The sequence below is a fragment of the Pristiophorus japonicus genome, chromosome 14 (assembly GCF_044704955.1).
Source record: "Pristiophorus japonicus isolate sPriJap1 chromosome 14, sPriJap1.hap1, whole genome shotgun sequence".
Classification (NCBI taxonomy): Eukaryota; Metazoa; Chordata; class Chondrichthyes; family Pristiophoridae; genus Pristiophorus; species Pristiophorus japonicus.
Genome location: NC_091990.1, coordinates 109,933,074 through 109,956,957, shown reverse-complemented (window position 1 = coordinate 109,956,957; position 23,884 = coordinate 109,933,074). Strand labels below are relative to the sequence as shown.

The following is a 23,884-nucleotide window of genomic DNA, read 5'->3' as shown; positions in this document are numbered from 1 at the left end:
CATGATCATATTGAATGATGGTGCAGACTCGAAGGGCCGAATTGCCTACTCCTGCACCTGTTTTCTATAACAAAACCATAATAAAATCAAAGCACTGGTATTCAGTTCTAGAAGATTATACTGATAGGGTGAGATGAAGAGGGTTGGGAGGAGGCTCGTTTGAAGCATAAATACAGGCATAAACCAGTTGGACCGCATGGCCCGTTTCTGTGCTGTGAATTCTATGCTTCCGTCTTTTGGATGAGACATTAAACCGAGGCCCTGTCTGCCCACTCAGGCAGATGCAAAAGATCTCACAGCCAATATTTCAAAGAAGAGCAGTGCAGTTCACCTGGTGTCCTTGGATAATGTTTATTCTTCAACATACATCACTAAGACTGATGATCTGCACATTATCATATTGCTGTCTGTGGGCAAATTGACTCCAAGCCACAGAAAAGGAGCTATCAGAACAAATGGTCAAAGATGTAGGATTAAGGAGTGTCGTAAGGAGGAGAGAAGTAGAGAGGCGGAGAGGTTTAGGGAGGGAATTCCAGAGCTTGAGGCTCAGGCAATTGAAGGCACGGCCACCTTCAATGGTGGAGCGATTGAAATCAGGGATGCTCAAGATGCCAGAATTGGAGGAGCGCAGAGATCTCGAAGGATTGTAGGACTGCAGATTACAGAGATAGGGAGGGGAGAGACCATAGTGGGATTTGAAAACAGGATGAGGATTTTAAACTTGAAATGTTGTCAGACCGGGAGCCAGTGAAGATCGGCAAGCACGGGGGTGATGGGTGAACAGGATTTGGTGAGAGTTCCGATACCAGCAGCGGAGTTTTGGATGAGCAGAAGTTTATGTAGGGTGGAGATTGGGAGGCCAACCAGGAGAGCTTTGGAATAGTCGGGTCTAGAGGTAAGAAAGGTATAGATGATGTTTTCAGCCGCAGATGAGCTGGGGCAGGGTCGGAGAAAGGCGATGTTACAGAGGTGGAAGTAGACAGTCTTGGTGATGGAGCGGATATGTGGTCAAGCTCGTGCAACCTGTCCCCATTATTTAACACTTTAAGCCGGATATCATTCTGGTCAAGCTGCACTGTAAATATAGTCTAACTAATCACTCCACCTTCATTTCTGCAAGTTATCAAGTTGCATTTATATACCTCGTGCTCCCTCCCACCCCCAACCTGTGCTGATGTTCATGGGAACAGATGATATATTGCTTTATAAAGGATAGGAAATGTTACACCATGTAATAATGCACAAATTATTCAAATGTACAGAATGTTAAAAGAGCAACTACTATATTTAATTGCAGGAAAAAAAACTACAGGGGATGAAAAAGAAGCACGAAATACCAGGCATCCTGCTGAAATATGATATTAGCTCCCTTAAGATCCTGATATCTGAAGAAGGAATGCCCACCAGCCAGTTTCTCATTCGCCTTTGTGGCATAATCGGTGGAATCTTTTCTGCAGCAGGTAGCTACGTAGATATCTTTCATATAAAAGATGCAACAGATCTGACAAAAGCAACTCACTACATCCGCATCCACTCCCTCAGTCTGTGTATCGATATCGCTAATGAGGAATAGTTTACAAGGACTCCAGTATATGTGTCAGCCGTGGCTCAGTGGGTCGTGCTCTCGCCTCTGAGTCAGAAGGTCATGGATTCAAGTCCCACTCCAAAGACCTGCGCACATAATCTACGTTGACACTCCGCCAGTGCAGTACTGAGGGAGAGCTGCACTGTCGGAGGTGCCATCTTTCAGATGAGATGTTAAACCGAGGTCCCGTCTGCCCTCTCAGGTGGGGACAAAAGATCCCAAGGCCACTATTTCGAAGAAGAGCAGGGCTGTTATCCCCAGTGTCCTGGCCAATATTTATCCCTCAACCAACATCACTAAAAATATCAGATTATTTGGCCATTATCGCATTACTTTCTTTGGAACCATGCTCTGCGCAAATTGGCTGCCACATTTCCTACCTTACAAAAGTACTTCATTGTTTGTAAAGCGCTTTGGGACATCCTAAGATGGTGAAAGGCGCAATATAAATGAAAATTCCTTCTTTGTCACTTTACAATACATGTCTGATTAGGTGCATCATCATCATAGGCAGTCCCTCGAATCGAGGATGACTTGCTTCCACGTCAAAAAGTTCACAGGTGTTTCAATGAAGGACCGAAAATTCCAGGTCCTGAACTAAATCTTGAAGGGTGGAAGATGCCTGTGCGTGGATTTTTTTAAACGTGTGGTGATCGTTGAACACCAGCCACCACACGGACTTGACAGAGCTAGGTCTCGGTCCAGTGGCAAGGATTAACCAAGACGACTGGAGACTTGCTCTGCTGCACGGACCTAGTGCACACACATATCACAGTGTGGGCTGGCCCGTACTGCCCCTGGGTCCACACCTGTTCTGGGCCCCAAATTCACGCCTCTCCTGGGCCCCGATCATGTCCCTCTACAATCTCTCGCTGCTCCTTCACTCTGGTCAGGGCAAAGATCAGGTGCACAGTGACATTGAGGGACTAGGTACTGCTTCTCATTGGCAATTATCTGCCCAGTGAGTTTCTGATAGAGCAGCAGCAGCAGCAGAGGTTGAGTGAGGCAAGTAGTACATTCGCCACACAAATACAAAAGCAAAATACTGCGGATGCTGGAATCTGAAATAAAAACAGAAAATGCTGGAAATCTCAGCGGGTCAGGCAGCATCTGTGGAGAGAAACAGAGTTAATGTTTCGGGTCTGTGATCCATCGTCAGAACTGACAAATGTTTGAAATGAACAGATTCTTAACTTGCACTGAAAGCAGGAGGGGAGGAAAGAACGAAAGGGAAGGTCTGTGATACAGTGGAAGGCAGGAGAGATTTGAGACAAAAGGGATGATGGGCTGACTTGAGATGGTAATGGCACAAGTTAGAAAAAGATGAGTCTAGATAGGGTGTGAATGGCAGAATAATTACCTGCTGCCATGGGAAACAGAGAGAAAAAAATACATACGATTGGGGGGGGGGGGGTGGGAAGTGGTTATAAAAAAAGGAAAGGGAGCAAATATGGGCAGAGGTTGTTGTCTAAAATTGGTGAACTCGATGTTGAGTCCAGAAGGCTGTAAGGTGCCTAAACAAAAGATGAGGTGCTGTTCCTCGAGCTTGCGTTGAGTTTCATTGGAACATTGTAGGAGGCCGAGGACAGAGATGTCAGAGCAGGAGTGGGGCGGACAATTAAAGTGGCAGGCGACCGGAAGACCAGGGTCACGCTTACCTACATTCACCACCCGCATCAGAAGTTCCAGAGATTTGAGCACATAATACAGTGCAGTACTGAAGGAGCGTTGCACTGTCGGATGAGACCTTATTCCTTCCACCTCTTCGGGCGGAAGTGGATGTAATAGACCCTATGGCACGATTCGAAGAGCAGGGGAGTTCTCACGGTGAAATAATAACAGAAAATTCTAGAAATGCTCAGCAGGTCAGGCAGCAACTGTGGAGAGAGAAAAACAGAGTTAACGTTTCAGGTTGATGACTTTTCGTCAGAAATAGAAAACGTTAGAGATGTAACTGGTTTTAAGCAAGTAGAGAGTCAGGGAAAAGGGAGGAACGAACAAAAGGGAAGATCTGTGATAGGATGGTAGGCAGGAGAGATTAAATGACATAGGATGCAGGTGCGAGGCATGAGGAGATGATAATGGGTCAAGTAAAGAAACAAAAGATGGGTCTACAGGACCCATTGTCAGAGAGTTCTGATGAAAGGTAATCAACCTGAAACGTTAACTCTGTTTTTCTCTCCAGATGCTGCCTGACCTGCTGAGTATGTCCAGCATTTTCTGTTTCTATTTCAGATTTCCAGCATCCACAGTATTATCCTTCCGTATGGGTCTAGAGGTGCAAATGGGGATAGCAGAGGTTATGGTGTCGAATTGTTGAACTCAATGTTGAGTCCGGAAGGCTGTAAAGTGCCTGCTCGAAAGATGAGATCCTGTTCCTTGAGTTCGCCTGGTATCCTGCCCAAGATTTATTCGTCAACCAACATCACTTCCATAACTTCTTGCACCCTCTCTGATGGCTTTGGTTGCCAGAGTAGTCACTGGTCTTTTGCTAGAGCAATCGAGAACAAATCCCATACCCAGTTCTTTTCTCATAGCACTGTATCTTCCTCTCCTTCAAGTATTTATATACCTTTCTCTTAAAATATGGTTCAACTACTCTCTGTGCCTTGTAAGTAAATTTCTCTTAACCTCTCTCCTCTCTAACCATTTTAAATCGATGACTCCTCATCATTAACTCCCCAACCAGCAGAAATAGTCTTTCCATATTCACTCAGAACTCTTTGTAATTACAAAATCCTTTACTAAATCTCCTCTTGGCCTTCTCTGCCCCAGTGGAAATAGTGCCAGTATCCCAAGTTGCTCCTCAAAACTAGAGCTTAATATTCTCAATCAGTCTGCCTTGCCTCACATAATAGCATACGGCCCCTCGAGCCTGCTCCGCCGTTCAATAAGATCATGGTTGATCTTCGACCTCAACACTTTCATGTCCGATCCTAACATACTTTGATTTCCTCAGTGTTCAAAAATCTATCGATCTCTGTCTTGAACAGACTCAATGACTATCCAGCATTTATTGTCCATCCCTAATTGCCCCTCGAGAAGGTGGTAGTGGGCCATCTTGAACTGCTGCAGGCTGTGTGGGGAAGGTGCACCCACAGGGAGTGTTATAAGAACATAAGAATTAGGAACAGGAGAAGGCCATCGAGCCCCTCGAGCCTGCTCCGCCATTCAACAAGATCATGGCTGATCTGGCCGTGGACTCAGCTCCACTTACCCGCCCGCTCCCCATAACCCTTAATTCCCTTATTGGTTAAAAATCTATCTATCTGTGATTTGAATACATTCAATGAGCTAGCCTCAACTGCTTCCCTGGGCAGAGAATTCCACAGATTCACAACCCTCTGGGAGAAGAAATTCCTTCTCAACTCGGTTTTAAATTGGCTCCCCCGTATTTTGAGGCTGTGCCCCCTAGTTCTAGTCTCTCCGACCAGTGGAAACAACCTCTCTGCCTCTATCTTGTCTATCCCTTTCATTATTTTAAATGTTTCTATAAGATCACCTCTCATCCTTCTGAACGCCAACGAGTAAAGACCCAGTCTACTCAATCTATCATCATAAAGTAACCCCCTCATCTCCGGAATCAGCCGTGTGAATCGTCTCTGTACCCCCTCCAAAGCTAGTATATCCTTCCTTAAGTAAGGTGCCTAAATCTGCACGCAGTACTCCAGGTGCGGCCTCACCAACACCCTGTACAGTTGCAGCAGGACCTCCCTGCTTTTGTACTCCAACCCTCTCGCAATGAAGGCCAACATTCCATTCGCCTTCCTGATTACCTGCTGCACCTGCAAACTAACTTTTTGGGGATTCATGCATAAGGACCCCCAGGCCCCTCTGCACCGCAGCATGTTATAATTTCTCCCCATTCAAATAATATTCCCGTTTACTGTTTTTTTTCCAAGGTGGATGACCTCACATTTTCCGACATTGTATTCCATCTGCCAAATGACCCATTCGCTTAACCTATTTAAATCTCTTTGCAGCCTCTGTGTCCTCTACACAACCCGCTTTCCCACTAATCTTTCTCATCTGCAAATTTTGTTACACTACACTCTGTCCCCTCTTCCAGGTCATCTATGTATATTATAAACAGTTGTGGTCCCAGCACCGATCCCTGTGGCACACCACTAACCACCGATTTCCAACCTGAAAAGGACCCATTTATCCCGACTCTCTGCTTTCTGTTAGCCAGCCAATTCTCGATCTATGCTAATACATTTCCTCTGACTCCGCGTACCATTATCTTCTGCAGTAACCTTTTGTGTGGCACCTTATCGAATGCCTTTTGGAAATCTAAATACACCACATCCATTGGTACACCTCTATCCACCATGCTCGTTATATCCTCAAAGAATTCCAGTAAATTAGTTAAACATGATTTTCCCTTCATGAATCCATGTTGCGTCTGCTTGATTGCACTATTCCTATCTAGATGTCCCACTATTTCTTCCTTCATGATAGCTTCAACCATTTTCCCCACTACAGATGTTAAATTAACCAGCCTATAGTTACCTGCCTTTTGTCTTCCCCCTTTTTTAAAGAGGTGTTACATTAGTGTTCCAGGATTATGACCCAGGGATGATGAATGAACGGCCGATATATGTTAAAGTACAATGCGTGACTTGGAGGTGGTAGTGTTCCCCTGCACCTGCTGCCCTGCCCTTGTCCTTCTAGGTGGTGGAGGTCATAGATTTGGGGACTTGTCTGCAGTAAGCTAAATCTCTCCTTGTCCATATGTTGTTGAACACATTCCCTAGTTTCCAAGCCGTCTCCTTCGGTGTTCAGTTGACTCCTGTACATTTGGTGCCATTATCACAAACATCCCACCTGCTCCTCTTCATATAGTACCGTGGGATCTTTCACATCCACCCCAACAGACAGATGGGGCGACACCTCCGACAGTGCAGCCAGTGCCTTCACCAGAGTATCAGGAACATAACAGGAATAGGCCATTCAATCCCTCGAGCCTGTGCTGCCATGAGATTGTGGCTGATCTGCGACATAACTCCATATACCCGCCTTTGGCTCATATCCCTTGATACCTTTGGTTAATAGAAAGCTAACAATCTCCGATTTAAAATTAACAATTGATCTAACATCGATTGCCATTTGCGGGAGAGTTCCAAACTTCCACCACGTGTAGAAGTGGTTTCTAATTTCATTCTTAAAAGGTCTGGCTCTAATTTCTAGACTACGCCCCTAGTCCTAGAATCCCCAACCAGCGGAAATAATTTATTTCTATCTACCCTATCTGTTCCCTTTAGTAGCCTGAAAACTTTGATCAGATCACCCCTTAACCTTCTAAATTCTAGGGAACACAACCCTAATTTGTGTCAGCCTAAGTTATGTTCTCAAGTCTCTGGTATGGGGCTTGAACCTGTGACCTGCTGAGTTAGAGGTGAGTACAACTTTCATTCAGTGCCTCAAGCTCCATTGCTCAAATGAAACAGTTAGGTAGTAGAACTTACATAAATTCTTTCATATAATGGAATGAGGTATTGAGTTTTTGATGTACGCTGGGAGGAGCTAGGTGACTAACAGTAAACACAATACATCACTAAAGAGCCTTCTGGGCTCACCATTCTTTGGCGGTGGGTAAATTTTCTTTACAGGTGGAGTCGGAGTGTGGAAAGGCTTCCCTGACTCCAGAGTATCCTGATGCAAACCCCCTGCCCTGACTTCCTGGGACATTCCTTCGTGGTGCATGAAGTTGAGAAGATTGATGCATGAGGTTGAAAAGATTGGTTCACTATCAGAACATGCTGGAGTCCAGCCTGTTTCTTCACAAAAAAATACAACACAAAATGGTAAATTATGACAAAAAGTCACTGAATCAAAATGCTGAAAATGGTAACTGGATGCACTTCTGGAGTGAGCGGGATGAGACAAGAAAAAGACACTTACATTTATATAGCGCCTTTCACGGTCTCAAGACGTTCCAAAGCGCTTTATAGCCAATGAAGTACTTTTGAAGTGTAGCAACTGTTGTAATGTGGGGAAACGCGGCAGCTAATTTGCGCACAGCAAGCTCCCACAAACAGCAATATGATAATGATTATCTAATGTTTTTTTTTAAATGAAGTTAGTTGAGGGATAAATATTGGCACAGAACATCGGGGATAACTCCCCTGCTCTTCTGCAAAAAGTGCCATTTACGTTCACTTGAGGGCAGACGGGGCTTCAGATTAACATCTCAGCCGTTAAAACAGCACCTTCAAAAGTGCAGCTATCTCTCAGTAATACACGGAGTGTCAGCCTAGATTATGCGCTCATGCCACAGGAGCGTGGGACTTGAGAACTCTCAACGTTCTGACTCAGAGGCGAGTGTACAACCCACTGAGCCACAGCAGATGCATAGTGTTGAGTTCAATCAAAAACAAAAAGGAAATGATGTTTGTATCCAAGTCTTCACCCGTTCCTAAAATTTTTTACCTTACTCTCTTTAGGACTACTACACAATATTTGTGGGTTTATTGTTAATCTTCTTTGCTGCCAATGCAAGTTCAGGTAACTGTTGCAAAGGTAAGTTAGACAATGTCCAATATCTTGCAGTTATAGTAGAGCAGCAACCACAGAGAATTATATTTTAAACCATTTGTTAAAGATAATTAAGGACGTTGGAAGGTCATTCAGTTCAGCCCAAGTCATCTATTCAGAAGGAGCCTAAAGTCCCACCGTTGCTGCATTCTTCAGTGATTCCAGGGTCTTCACCTCCCTGACTTAAGTGTCCGCCCCACCTGATTATTCTGTGAAAATGTCCTCATTACATTCTTAAATTTGCCCTTTTGCTAGTTTCAATTTTAAAATACCATTTTAGACACCCATCATCATCTCTCAGATGGCAAGGCCTAGGAGAGGGTACATAGGTTTACCAGGAATGAGGGAGTTATGTGGACAGAATGAAGAAGCTGGGATTGTTCTCCTTAGAACAGAGTAGGTTAAAGGGAGACCTAAGTGATATTCAACATAATTATGAGGGGTTTTGATAGAGCAAAATAGGGAGAAACTGTTTCCTCTGGCAAGTGGGTTGGTAACCAGAGGTCAAAGATGTAAAATAATTGGCAAAAGCACTAGAGGAAAAACAAGAATTTTTTTCAGGGGGTTGTTAAGATCTGGAATGCACTACATGAAAGAGTGGTGGAGGCAGATTCCATAGCAACTTTCAAAAGGCAATTGGGACTTGTACTTGAGGAGGGCTCATTTGTAGGGTTATGGGGTGTGGGACCTAAATGGATAGTTCTTTCAAAGAGCCAACACACGCACAACAGGCCGAATGGCATCCTTCTCTGCTGCAAGATTCTAGGATTCCTTTCGCCGTGAATAGCCCAAGCTTCTTGAATCTTTCCTCAGACCTCGGACATCATAGTGTAGCCAAATCAATTAGTTTCTGCACTTAATTCGAATTTTTCCCGCTTGAAAATGCAAAGGCGGCTCCTTTGCATGCACCCGCCTTTAGTGAACTACTCTAGTTAATAGGATGTTAAAAAAGCTAAAATGTACCTTGCATAAGATTACTTGGCACTAGATTTTTCACACGCGCTCAGAAATCCACAGTAAACTGTACCGTTAGGCCTAGTTGATCCAGAACCAACTGCCCTCATAGAAAAATTATGACACAGAAGGGAGCCATACAGCCCATCATGTTCGTGCCGGTCATCTTGAACTATTAGCAAAGCAACAGAATGAAGAGAACTTGATTAGTTCATTTGACTGTCTAGCCAATCTATTAAAATTGCCATTTAAAAACTACCGGTTAAGCCACTCAAGTTCTAATTAACATTCATCTTTTTCAGATGAGGATGAAATTCTACTCCAACCAAACGGCACCAACAGGAAGCATAGAACGAGCATCCGTGATTTTCATCGCTCAACCATCGGTGGCTGTGCCTTCAGCCACCTGGGTCCCAAGCTCTGGAATTCTCTTCCGAAACCTCTCCGCCTCTCTCTCCTCCTTTAAGAAGCTCCTTAAAACCTATCTCTTTGACCAAGCTTTTAGTCATCTGCCCTCAGATCTCATGTGGCTCGGTGTCAAATATTGTCTGATTAACGCTTGTGTGAAGTGCCTTGGAACGGTTTACTACTTTAAAGGCGCTATATAAATACAAGTTGTTGTAGCTATAATCTTTCTGGTCCTGTTTGGAAATGCAAGGTGTAGCGGCTCGCGAGGTCAGTGGGATTTAAAGAATTGCTGGGGAAAAGAAAGACTTGCATTTATATAGCGCCTTTCACGACCAATGGACATCTCAAAGCACTTTACAGCCAATGAAATACTTTTGGACTGTGGTCACTATTGTAATGTGGGAAACGCGGCAGCCAATTTGCGCACAGCAAGCTCCCACAAACAACAATGTGATAATGACCAGATAAACTGTTTGTTATGTTGATTGAGGGATAAATATTGGCCCAGGACACCGGAGATAACTCCCCTGTTCTTCACCAAAATAGTGCCCTGGGATCTTTTACGTTCTTTCCTGAGGGGGCAGACGGACCCTCGGTTTAACAACTCATCTGAAAAATGGCATCTCTATAACAGTGCAGCGCTCCCTGACCACTGCACTGGAGTGTCAGCCGAGATATATTTGTGCTCAAGTCTCTGGAGTGGGACTTGAACCCACAACCTTCTGACTCAGACGAGTGTGCTACCCACTGAGCCATGGCTGACACTCCGAGGCGAGAGAAGAGAAGCAGCAGCGTGAACCTCTAATTTGATTTAAATAAACACTACATTTTCATTTTGGTTCTCAAAGGCACCCATTTAATTTTCCATTCACAAATCACTGTAGTTGTACTGCAAACTGTGACACTGACGCTTGTCCATTTTTCATACAAACAGTGTAAAAAATATGAATGCTGCCATTGCAGTGTAGCATTTAACATTGCTTTCAGGATGAAAAAAGTTTCACTCGGAGTGTACAGAAAAAATAATTTTCTTAAAATTAAAAGTCAATTCCAATACAGATTTAACCTTACTGGTACACCAGCTGATAACCAATAAATATTAACCTTTTCAATTACAAATGTCATCTATTGTCCTCTGTAGAAACATTCAATTAAAAAAAAGTGTCGTTATTGTTTAAGGCAGCCAGCCACACAATGCACATTGAAGTACTATTTTTACAACAGTTCTTAAGAGCACAATAAAAGCCTGTGCCATTTCACACACCGGCTCTCCTCCGCTCCCTTCCCGCTACGCCCCATACACTGTCGCAATTTTGTTCTTTTTAAGTGCTGCACACAAACCAAAATTCGACCTCAACAACGTTTCTTGCAAATTATCTATCTTTCTAAAAAAAAAAGATACGAGCACAAGTTCTCCAAATTTCAGTTAACAAGTGAAAAGGATTCTCGTTGTTTACAAAATGCCTTCCCATTTCTTTCTTGCAACCGTATGAAGCGAGGCTTGAATTTCAGTCGCTAACACTTGAAAGCGGGTAATAAATTTAAACTGGTCTTTCTCGAGATGGGTGCTGCCACCCAGTTTAAAGGTATGGGAGACGAAGGAGGGGAAAAAAAAAAACAGGAAAAACCTTTTGCCACGGGAAGGCAAACAATGTTCTGAAGGCGGGAGCATTTCACAGAGAAGGTTGTTACACAAGTTTGGTTTTGGACATGCGGTTCAGCCATTCCTTCCTCACGTATGCTAAGGGGGCAGAGGAGGCAGAGTAACCGATGAACATTTCTGCTGCAGCGCATTGCTGTAGTTTAGCCGCCAAACTACTGATTGCATTCATCTCATGCTTCAGAAGCAAAGGAAGCGGGCTCATTTTGTGACAAGTATGGAGACTTGCATCAATAAGGACATCCGCGCCGTCGAATGAGGAGTGTCTCTTTTAAAACAAAAACTTAACAAGAATGATGAGATTGCGTAAAAGCAAGTTCACATGTTCTGTGAATGAAAGGCTGGTGGGTTTGGGTATTGGCTTCATTTAACCTCTTGGCCTCTCTACACTGCCGATTTGAAACAGTTCATCCGATTTATTTTTTTAATATAAAGACCAGCACTTCGATGCAATATTTCACTCAGTCACCGGCGCCAACAACTATTAGTAAGATTCCAACGGCCGATACCGCAGCTGTGATTGATAGCTTTTCACACCACTATAAAGCACATTGTTTTATAATCGCAGAAAGGTTCAAGAGGTGCGTCTGCATCTTAACTCAAGACGGAGAGAGGCTAAACGCTACCCGACCAGTATTACTAAACTGCGAGTCGCGACAGAAGCTTATTTGTTATTGGCGAAGATGTTAGATTACGTTGGTCGTGAGGCCACAAAAACTAAATGGATATTCACAGCTCGTGTTTTAAAGAAAGAAGCTGTAACATAATTCCAAAACAAAAAATACGCTTGACTCATTTCAACCTTTATACCAACAGCAACAATGCCAGCATCCCAATTGGAACAATCAAATGGAAAATGCCAGGAAATCAGAGGCGGCTGACGTTCTCACATCTGTTTAAAAAAGAATTCTTCTGCGTAACCCCTCTAAAGTATAGTGAAGTCAGGCACATTCTGATAGCTTTTCCCCCTTCCCCAGGTCAAGGCAAAAAACCATTAACAAATTAATTTTTCTAACGTTTATCAAAAATCCAACTATTTATACACGTCTGCGGAGAGCATAGTGTGCTAATTCACCAATCCCACTTATCTTTCAGGAATGTTTACAGGCAGTATAAATAGCTTGTGTCGTGCGCATAAACCCAGGACTTGAAATTAGAAAGCGATTTGGGAAAAAAAAGGCAAGAGATGGATGAGGGGTGAGATTGGTCTTGGATGGTGGAGCAAAATGGGCGATAGTGAATCGGCCGCCCTGTATACACTCCGGCAGATTTATTTTTCCATTGAAGTCACCCCCCTTCTCCCAACTAGTTTTGTTTCTTTGCACTCAGACAGACATTCAGTTAAAGCTCCTGGAGTTTAAACTCGGTGCCCCGGTGTTTTTGGGACGGTGCTGGACAGTCCCAGAGGGCACTGCTGCAGAAAGTATGAGTGTGTTTTTCCTCTGGTACCTTCAGTAATTGGAATCCCAAGTTGATTGCAGTCCCCAGCCCAGAGCAAGTCTCGCTTAACATTTGCCAATTAATTATAGGATTGTTGCTTTGTGCTTGGTTCAGCTAAAGCAAATAGTCCTGTCGCTACATGAAAGGCCGATCGGAAGCAGCTTCGGGGAAAGGTGGGCTGCATGGTCAGCGAGTCAAGCATAGGAAGGCAAATTCCAGCCTCAATGTCAATATTAAGCTTCTTTCACCGGGGTTTTTTAAAATTTTGGTTGCACCACTGAAGTTTAAACTGAATGTCCTATCCCGTAACCTAAAAGGTAAATTGATAAAAGCCAAACTGAACATGCACTATAAGTAAATTAGCATTTACGGACAAACTCTACTTGCAACAGGACGTGTTTCATAAACTTCTCATGAAGAGGCAGAGGTCCTACAGAAATTTGAATACAGTTATTCAATGGAAAAAAGAGAAACTTGTTTTCCCCATGTCATTCTTCCTTCAGTGTTAAAGCTTATTTTAAACCCTGAAACTGATTTATTTTTTCACTGTACTTGAGTGCATTTCTGTACTTTTAATGGTGCTAGATAGGCGACCTAAATTATCATAAAGTAGCTTCAACAAATTACATACATGACAAAATATAACAAGGTACTGGTATTTTGTTTTAAGTACAAACATTAACACAAGGTTTTATCAATGTCCAGTACAGCTATCCATAAATGCATAGGTGACTGAGTGCATGTGGATCCTTCAGTATCTCATGGTACTAGATGCCCTGAAGTAGGACAAGAACTTGTAGCACAGATTGACCACAAAGTACCAGATGTTACGCGCCATCTGCGACCTCGCGATGAAAACTCTCCAGATCAGGACAACCAGGATTGTGTTGAATGCATAGCGAATATTTCTCAACCTGCAATTTAAAGAAAGACAGTTAAAAAGAAAAAAACTTGCATTTATGTAGCGCCTTTCACGACCACCGGACATCTCAAAGAGCTTTACAGCCAATTAAGTACTTTTTGGAGTGTAGTCACTGATGTAATGTGGGAAACGCGGCAGTCAATTTACGCACAAGCAAGCTTCCACAATAATGACCAGATAACCTGTTTTTATGTTATGTTGATTGGGGGATAAATATTGGCCCAGGACACCGGGGATAACTCCTCTGCTCTTCTTCGAAATAGTGCCATGGGATTTTTTACATCTACCCGAGAGGCAGACAGGACCTCGGTTTAACGTCTCGTCTGAAAGACGGCACCTTCGACAGTGCAACACACCGTCAGCACTGCACTGGAGTGTCAGACTGGATTTTTGTGTTCAAGTCCCTGGGCTGGGACATGAACCCACAACCTTCTGACTCAGAGGTGATTCTGTTACCCACTGAGCTGACACCCGACAGTTGTCTCAGGCTTGCTATTCATGCACTCTGCTCAGAGCTCCGACACGGCAAGAGAACCCCAGGTGGGCAGAGGAAACGCTTCAAGGACACCCACAAAGCCTCCTTGGAAAAAATGTAACATCCCCACCAACACCTGTGAATCCCTGGCCCAAGACTGCCCAACGTGGAGGAAAAGCATCCGGGATGGCGCTGAACACAGAGTCTCTTCGTCGAGAGGAAGCTGAAGTCAAACGTCGACAGCAGAAGGAGCGCGTGGCAACCCAGGCACCCCACTTACCTGTTCCTTCAACTGTCTGCCTCACCTGTGACAGAGCATTGGTCTCCTCAGTCACCTGAGAACTCATTTTTAAGTGCGGAAGCAAGTCATCCTCAACTGCCTGATGATGATGATTCATGTATACATATATATATTTTTTTAAATGCAGCTTAGATTTTTATCCAGACCAACACCAATATTGATTTGATAATTTCACACGTGACTCAACAGGAAAGAAATATCGACTGTGATATGATGTGGCATAATGTTTCCAACAACAATTCAGCAACGAGCTATGGGTAAATGCACAACGTGATCTCTTTTTAATCATTCGTTCTTCAGGCAATGATTGCAGAGCCACATTTACTGGCCATCCCCCACTGCCTTCAGAAGGGTTAGACTTGTGGCTTGGAGCAATTGTGTGCAACAACTGTGCCTTGCTCAGTCACTTCATAACATTATTTTCATGAGAGAATATAGGAGCAGGAATAGGCCGTACAGCCCATTGAGCCTGCTCCACCATTCAATATCATGGCTGATTTTCAACCTCAAATCCACCTTCACGCTCGATCTCCATATCCCCGGATTCCCCTAGAGTGCATAATCTATCTATCTTAGCCTACAACCCCAGGATGTCTGCGCTCCTCTAATTCTGCCCCCGAGCATCCGTGATTAGAATCGCTCAACCATTGGTGGCCGTGCCTTCTGTTGCCTTGGCCCCAAGCTCTGGAATTCCCTCCCTAAATCTCTCCACCTCTCTACCTTTCTTTCTTCCTTCAAGACGCTCCTTAAAACATACCTCTTTCACCAGTGTTAATTTGTACTTATGCGGCTCGGTGTCAAATTTCTATTGCATAACACGCCTGTGAAGCACCTTGGGACATTTCACTGCGTTAAATGTGCTATATAGAAACATAGAAAATAGGTGCAGGAGTAGGCCATTCGGCCCTTCTAGCCTGCACCGCCATTCAATGAGTTCATGGCTGAACATTCAACTTCAGTACCCCATTCCTGCTTTCTCGCCATAACCCTTGATCCCCCTAGTAGTAAGGACCTCATCTAACTCCTTTTTGAATATATTTAGTGAATTGGCCTCAACAACTTTCTGTGGTAGAGAATTCCACAGGTTCACCACTCTCTGGGTGAAGAAGTTCCTCCGCATCTCGGTCCTAAATGGCTTACCCCTTATCCTTAGACTGTGACCTCTGGTTCTGGACTTCCCAAACATTGGGAACATTCTTCCTGCATCTAACCTGTCTAACCCCGTCAGAATTTTAAATGTTTCTATGAGGTCCCCTCTCATTCTTCTGAACTCCAGTGAATACAAGCCCAGTTGATCCAGTCTTTCTTGATAGGTCAGTCCCGCCATCCCGGGAATCAGTCTGGTGAACCTTCGCTGCACTCCCTCAATAGCAAGAATGTCCTTCCTCCGGTTAGGAGACCAAAACTGTACACAATACTCCAGGTGTGGCCTCACCAATGCCCTGTACAACTGTAGCAACACCTCCCTGCCCCTGTACTCAAATCCCCTTGCTATGAAGGCCAACATGCCATTTGCTTTCTTAACCGCCTGCTGCACCTGCATGCCAACCTTCAATGACTGATGTACCATGACACCCAGGTCTCTTTGCACCTCCCCTTTTCCTAATCTGTCACCATTCAGATAATAGTCTGTCTCTCTGTTTTTACCACCAAAGTGGATAACCTCACATCTATCCACATTATACTTCATCTGCCATGCATTTTCCCACTCACCTAACCTATCCAAGTCGCTCTGCAGCCTCACAGCATCCTCCTCGCAGCTCACACTGCCACCCAACTTAGTGTCATCCGCAAATTTGGAGATACTACATTTAATCCCCTCATCTAAATCATTAATGTACAGTGTAAACAGCTGGGGCCCCAGCACAGAACCTTGCGGTACCCCACTAGTCACTGCCTGCCATTCTGAAAAGTACCCATTTACTCCTACTCTTTGCTTCCTGTCTGACAACCAGTTCTCAATCCATGTCAGTACACTACCCCCAATCCCATGTGCTCTAACTTTGCACATCAATCTCTTGTGTGGGACCTTGTCGAACGCCTTCTGAAAGTCCAAATATACCACATCAACTGGTTCTCCCTTGTCCACTCTACTGGAAACATACTCAAAAAATTCCAGAAGATTTGTCAAGCATGATTTCCCTTTCACAAATCCATGCTGACTTGGACCTATCATGTCACCTCTTTCCAAATGCACTGCGATGACATCCTTAATAATTGATTCCATCATTTTACCCACTACCGATGTCAGGCTGACCGGTCTATAATTCCCTGTTTTCTCTCTCCCTCCTTTTTTAAAAAGTGGGGTTACATTGGCTACCCTCCACTCTATAGGAACTAATCCAGAGTCAATGGAATGTTGGAAAATGACTGTCAACGCATCCACTATTTCCAAGGCCACCTCCTTAAGTACTCTGGGATGCAGTCCATCAGGCCCTGGGGATTTATCGGCCTTCAATCCCATCAATTTCCCCAACACAATTTCCCGGCTAATAAGGATTTCCCTCAGTTCCTCCTCCTTACTAGACCCCCCGACCCCTTTTATAACCGGAAGGTTGTTCGTGTCCTCCTTCGTGAATACCGAACCAAAGTACTTGTTCAATTGGTCCGCCATTTCTTTGTTCCCCGTTATGACTTCCCCTGATTCTGACTGCAGGGTCCTACGTTTGTCTTTACTAACCTTTTTCTCTTTACATATCTATAGAAACTTTTGCAATCCGTCTTAATGTTCCCTGCAAGCTTCTTCTCATACTCCATTTTCCCTGCCCTAATCAAACCCTTTGTCCTCCTCTGCTGAGTTCTATAAATACAAGTTGTTGTTGAATTTACTCAGCATCCACAGCCTTTTGAGGTAGAGAATGCCAAATAGTTACAACCCTCTGTGTGATGAGATTTCTCCTCATCTGTGTCTTAAATGGCCGACCCCTTAACCTGAGACTGTGTCCCCTAGTTCATCCCAGGAATCAATCGTGAGAACCTTTGTTGCACCACCTCCAAGGCATGTATATCCTTCCTCAGATATGGAGACCAAAGCTGTACACAGTACTTCAGGTGTGTTCTCACCAAAGCCCTATACAATTGTAGCAAGACTTCCTTACTCTTGTACTCCAGCCTCCTTTGGAGGGAGGGCATGATGACTCACAGAGGAATGAGGCATGTGTGGGACAGACTTAGTGGCAGATGCCCTTTTCTTCAGGGAATTATTGAACCAGTCGGGGTTTTTTTTTTAAATGTCAGCTTTCATAAGTTACCAGATTACCACTACAGAACGGTACCTAACAAAAGCAAAATACTGCGGATGCTTGAAATCTGAAATAAAAACAGAAAATGCTGGAAATACTCAGCAGGTCAGGCGGCATCTGTGGAGAGAGAAACAGTCACTTTAGTTGTAACTGTGTTTAGACCACTTAACACGTTTGGCCTCAAATTGAGCATAAACTTCATCTCAACAGTATAATGTGACCCGGCTTAAAACATCTTCTCTGGAAATATTTCAGTAAGACCAAAAAATTTTAAACTTTCTTTTTAACTATTATAGAACAAAACATGAAATGAAGCTTAGAGCAAATTTCTCCAGAAACATGAATGATTATCTTTCAATAGAGCCCGTGAAAAGAATTTAGTCCCACAATTTTAAAATATGGTACTGAAGCATAAAAAATTCTTCCAGGGCTAGACAGGGAGGCTGTTCCCCCGGCTGGGGAGTCAAGAGTCAGGGGGCACAGTCTCAGAATAAGGAGTTGGCTATTTAGGACTGAGATAAGGAGGAATTTCTTCACTCAGAGGGTGGTGAATCTTTGGAATTCTCTACTCCAGAGGGCTGTGGAGGCTCAGTCTTTGAGTATATTCAAGTCAGAGATCAATAGATTTTTGGATACTAAGGGAATTAAGGGACATAACTGCACTTTCCTGCACTGAGGTAGATGATCAGCCATAATCTTATTGAATAGTGGAGCAGGCTCGAGGGGCCGTATGGCCTTCTCCTGCTCCTAATTCTTATGTTATGTTATGTTCTAACCTTTCACTTGGAAAGTTGATGCCAATGTTGAGGCAGGTTGTTCTCCACTTACTATAGGATGATCAAAATCTAGTAAAGCCAAACAGATCTCCTGATCATGGACGATAAGGAAATACCATTAAACTACCACACGGACTGCAAAGATTCAACAAGAAGGTATCCACCATCTCAAGGGCAACTCGAGACGGGCAATAAATGTAACCAACACCCAAATTAAAATTAAAATCTGAATGGGCCTATATTCTCTGGAGTTTAGAAGAATGAGAAGCTCATTGAAATGTGTAAAATTTGGAGCTCGTGTCTCTGGATCATTAGTCCAGGCCTCTGGATTACTGGTCCAGTAACATAACCATAATGCTACCGCTCCCTACATAGTAGTGGAGACAACAACCCTGCAATCTTTTAGGAAGCAGTTGGATGCTGCAGTCGGGGTATTCTGGATAAAGGGACGAAGCTGGGCCGAATGGCTTTCCTGATCATATAATTATCTTTCGAAGACTGCAAGTGTGCAGCAAGTTTGTCAGCATGAGAAAAGCATTAAAAAAATAAGACTCTGGTTTGCTGCCGCAACGACGTTAGCTGGTGAAGCACGTATGGAATAGGCAGATGATCAGCCTATTGGTACTGTCTTTACTGAAGACAGTAATGGGGAAACATCCTGTCAAGCCCCCTCAGAATCCTGTATGTTTCAATAAGATCACCTCTCATTCTTCATTGGAGTTTAGAAGAATGAGAGGTGATCTTATTGAAACGTATAAGATTCTGAGGGGGCTTGACAGGGTAGATGCAGAGAGGCTGTTTCCCCTGGGTGGAGTATTTAGTACTAGGGTTCATAGTCTCAGAATAAAGGGCCGGCCATGTAGGACTGAGATGAGGAGGAATTGCTTCACTCAAAGTGAATCTTTGGAATTCTCTACCACAGAGGGCTGTGGATGCTCAGGTGTTGAGTGTATTTAAGGCAGAGATTGATAGCTTTTTGGACACTAAGGGAATCAAGGGATATGGGGATAATGCAGGAAAGAGGAGTTGAGGCTGAAGATCAGCCATCTTGCAGAATGGCAAAGCAGGCTCGAGGGGCCATATGGCCTACATCTGCTCCTGGTTCTTACGTTCCAACACCGAACTCTTATTTTGCCTGCATTAAACAGTCCCATTCAATCCAGCATAGGAAAATCTTTCATTTGCATTTTTCCCTGATCTTTTAGCCAGAAGAGAAAGGCATGAATGCCAGCTGTCCTTGTTTAACACGGAGACTGGGTAACTCACCGCCTGTGGGGACCAGGCCCCTTCTCTCCCAAGTAAATCCCCAAAACGCCCACCTGCTGTGACTAGCGGTATTGTGCACTGGCCAGGTATACGATGCCAGTCACATGGGTGTGAACAGAGGGGGGATGTTGAGGATGGAAACTGATACAGGAGCTTGAGGGGGAGATGGAGAGAGCAAAAGCTGGGGAGGGGATGGGTGAGAGAACACACAACTTGTATTTATATAGCGCCTTTAACGTAGTATCTTATAGAAACATTTAAAATCATAAAAGGGATAGACAAGATAGAGGCAGAGAGTTGTTTCCACTGGTCGGGGAGACTAGAACTAGGGGGCACAGCTTCAAAATACAGGGGAGCCAATTTAAAACCGAGTTGAGAAGAAATTTCTTCTCCCAGAGGGTTGTGAATCTGTGGAATTCTCTGCCCAAGGAAGCAGTTGAGGCTAGCTCATTGAATGTATTCAAATCACAGATAGATAGATTTTTAACCAATAAGGGAATTAAGGGTAACGGGGAGAGGGCGGGTAAGTGGGTAATCTTATTGAATGGCGGAGCAGGCTCGAGGAGCTCGATGGCCTACTCCTGTTCCTAATTCTTATGTTCTTATGAAACGCCCCAAGACACTTCACAGCAGTGTTATAAGACGAAACAAATAAATGGGACACTGAGCCACATAAGAAATTACAACAGAGGTAAGTTTTAAGGACCGTCTCCTTAAAGGAGGAGTGAGATATAGAAAAGCGGAGGGGTTTAAGGAGGGAGTTCCAGAGCTTGGGGCCCAGGCAGCTGAAGGCACACTGCCAATGATTGAGCGATTATAATCAGGGGTGCTCAAGAGGGCAGAACTTGAGGAGCGCAGACATCTCGGGGGGTTGTGAGGCTGAAAGAGATCACAGAGATAGGGAGGGGCGAGGCCATGGAGAGATTTGTAAACAAGGATGAGAATTCTGAAATTGAGGTGTTGCTTAACCGGAAACCAATGTAGGTCAGCGAGTACAGGGGTGATGGATGAACGAGACTTGATGCGAGTTAGGACGCGGCTGCCGAGTTTTGGATGACCTCAAGTTTACGTAGGGTGGAATGTGGGAGGCCAGCCAAAAAAAATGACAAGAATAGTGTTTTATTTTGAGAAGGGAGAAAGGGAGAGGAGAGCAGCAGCAGTGTGGGGAGGGTGGAACGAAGAGGGACAGAGAAAGAGAGAAGCAAGAAGTGGCACTTTGGGGGTGGGGAAGCAGCACTTCAGGATGTTTTGACCATTTTCCCATAGTTTGATCCCAGTTATGCAGAATATGGTGTACTTTGTTTTTATTATTCATTCCCGGGTTGTGGCAAGGCCGGCAGTTATTGCTCATCCCCAATTTCCTTCGATAAGGTGCTGGTGAGGAGCCGCCTTACAACTGAGTGGCATGCGAGGCCATTTCAGAGGGTAGTTAGGAGTCAACTACATTGCTAAGAGTCTGGAGTCACAGATAGGCCAGACCAAGTATAGACAGCAGATTTCCTTCCTAAAGGACAGAAAGACTTTTACAACAATCATGGTCACCATTGCAGATACTATCTTTTTATTCCAGATTTATTTAATCAACTGACATAAATTCCCCAGCTGCCGTGATGGGATTCGAACTCGTGTCTCTGGATTTAGTCCAGGCCTCTGGATTACTAGTCCAGTAACATAACCATTATGTTACCATACCGCCTACCATACACTTCTTGCACACGTCATAACAGTGTAGCTTTTTATGGCTTATGTAAGATGTGCATCGGAAGGTCAGGTCAGTCATGCACTATTGACGCCGTGGCCATGCATGCACGAGTGCACCTTGGTAAAGCGATTTGCTGACGAGATGATGGCCATCTCCAACGACGGCAAATTAGTCAGAACGAACTGTAGATCACAAAGTTGCCAGGAGCAATTGGATAGGCTGGTGTTGTGTTCTTTGGAACAGTGGAGACTGAGGGGAGATTTAATTGAGGTGTATAACATTATGAGGGGCCTAGATAGAGTGGATAGGAAGGACCTACTTCCCTTAGCAGAGGGGTCAATAACCAGGGGGCATAAAGTAATTGGTCGGAGGTTTACAGGGGAGTTGAGCAGAACTATTTTCACCCAGAGGGCGGTGGTGGTCTGGAACTCTCTGCCTGAAAAGGATGGTCGAGGCAGAAACCCTCATCACATTTAAAATGTACTTGGATGTGCACCTGAAGTGCTGTAACCTACAGGCCTACGGACCGAGAGCTGGAAAGTGGGATTAGGCTGGATAGCTCTTTGTCGGCCGGCGTAGACATGATGGCCGAATAGCCTCCTTCAGTGCCGTAAATGTCTAACGATTCATTTTTAACATGTCCCTTCCCTACCCATCAGTCTTCCCCCTCACAATGCAAGAGCTGCAATTTCAATCGCACTCATTGCATCGCCAAGCTAACCATGCCGACATACTTGATCAGATGTTTCCTGGCTGCAGGTAGTCCAGACAGCTCTTCATTCAGCACATATTTCTTGGTTCCCATACAGTAGTTCTCCATGTACTCTGCCCAGTGAAGTTGTCTCACATCAAAGTTGAATACCTTAAAAGCAGAAAAAAAATTACAATTCCTATTAAAACATTGCCTAAACAGATTGGAGATGTTTTCAAGCAGTGCGGCCAGATATGGACAGCTAGTTGGATTGCCAAGAAATATTATGAATTACCGAGTCAGAAATTCCTGGAACTGTGGATAAAAATAACCAGTCTACAAATCTTCATACCACAATACATCAGCACATCAATTGAAGCAGAAATTTTACACAGAGCAGATTTTACAAAAAAAATTAATTGCATTTCATCGTTGTTCCCACTGGCAGAAGGGTCAGTAACCAGAGCACACAGCTTTAAGATAAATGGCAAAAGAAACAGAGGTGTGATGAATAGAATGATTTTTATTAAGCGAGTTGGAATGCACTGCCTGTCAGGGTGGTGGAGGCAGATTCAATAGCAACTGTCAAAAGGGAATTGGATAAATACTTGAAAGGGAAAAATTTGCAGGGCTGTGGGGAAAGGGAGTGGGACTAATTGGATCGCTCATTCAAAGAGACGGCGCAGGCACGATGGGCCGCCGAATGGCCTCCTTCTGTGCTGTAAGAGTCTATGATTAGTATCCAGGTGAGAAGACAGTGGCATTTGGCTATATTTAGTATATTGAAAATGGTAAGAGCAATAATTAGGGAGCAAGCTCGAACCACAGCACAAAATGTGAAGAGACACGCACACGGCTACAATGTTCAGAGAATGAAGAAGAGTAGGAGGCAGCTGGGAGCATAAACGCAGGCATGGACCAGCTGGGCCCAATGGGCTGTTTCTGTGCTGTAGACTCTTGTGTAATTCAGTATGTTAACATGGCACAGTTATCATTGCTCATGTGTTACATTAGGAAAAGGGGAGGTGCAACGAGACCTGGGTGTCATGGTTCATCAGTCACTGAAAGTGGGCATGCAGCTACAGCAGGCGGTGAGGAAGGCAAATGGTATGTTGGCCTTCATAGCTAGGCGATTTGAGTATAGGAGCAGGGAGGTCTTACTGCAGTTGTACAGGGCCTTAGTGAGGCCTCACCTGGAATATTGTGTTCAGTTTTGGTCTCCTAATCGGAGGAAGGACGTTCTGGCGATTGAGGGAGTGCAGCGAAGGTTCACCAGACGGATTCCAGGAATGGCTAGACTGTCACATGAGGAGAGACTGGATCAACTGGGCCTTTATTCACTGGAGTTTAGAAGGATGAGAGGGGATCTCATAGAAACGTATAAGATTCTGACGGGACTGGACAGGTTAGATGCGGGAAGAATGTTCATGATGTTGGGGAAGTCCAGAACCAGGGGACATCATCTTAGGATAAGGGGTAAGCCATTTAGGACTGAGATGAGGAGAAACTTCTTCACTCAGAGAGTTGTTAATGTGGAATTCCCTGCCGCAGAGAGTTGTTGATGCCAGTTCATTGGATATATTCAAGAGCGAGATAGATATGGCCCTTACGGCTAAGGGGATCAAGGGGTATGGAGAAAAAGCAGGAAAGGGGTTGTGAAGGAATGATTAGCCATGATCTTGTTGAATGGCAGTGCAGGCTCGAAGGGCCGAATGGCCTACTGTACCTATTTTCTATGTTACGGTTACAATGTGCAATTTATGTTTTACTTTATATTAGAAAGAGTTAAGTTTAGTTACAACAGTGAATACATTTCCAAAATAACTTAAAATACTGCAGATGTTGAAAATCTGAAATAAAACATAAATTGTTGCAAATACTCAGGTGGTCAGGCAGCGTCTGTGGAGAGAGAGAGAGAGAGAGAG

The 23,884-nt window shown here is 44.2% G+C and overlaps 2 protein-coding genes across 8 annotated transcripts in view; one reads left to right on the top strand and one right to left on the bottom strand.

Annotated features, from left to right (window-relative positions):
• Nucleotides 1-9,888, top strand: part of LOC139280041 (endoplasmic reticulum-Golgi intermediate compartment protein 2-like) — a 103,928-nt gene extending 94,040 nt beyond the window's left edge. For 2 of the 3 annotated variants that reach the window (XM_070899491.1, XM_070899490.1), the window contains 2 exons: nt 1,298-1,460; nt 9,379-9,888. In XM_070899491.1, the coding sequence (XP_070755592.1) occupies nt 1,298-1,460; nt 9,379-9,542 (327 nt within the window). In that variant the 3' untranslated portion in view covers nt 9,543-9,888. Of the gene's footprint in view, nt 1-1,297; nt 1,461-8,031; nt 8,108-9,378 lie in introns of all 3 variants that reach the window. The other variant, XM_070899492.1, reaches the window with a different exon arrangement.
• A 423-nt stretch (nt 9,889-10,311) lies between these two features.
• The window catches only part of far1 (fatty acyl CoA reductase 1), a 138,354-nt gene continuing 124,781 nt past the window's right edge, over nt 10,312-23,884 (bottom strand). For all 5 annotated transcript variants that reach the window (XM_070899483.1, XM_070899485.1, XM_070899487.1 and 2 more), the window contains exons 11-12: nt 22,003-22,130; nt 10,312-13,498 (exon numbers count right to left, since the gene is read on the bottom strand). In XM_070899483.1, the coding sequence (XP_070755584.1) occupies nt 13,336-13,498; nt 22,003-22,130 (291 nt within the window). In that variant the 3' untranslated portion in view covers nt 10,312-13,335. The remainder of the gene's footprint in view (nt 13,499-22,002; nt 22,131-23,884) is intronic.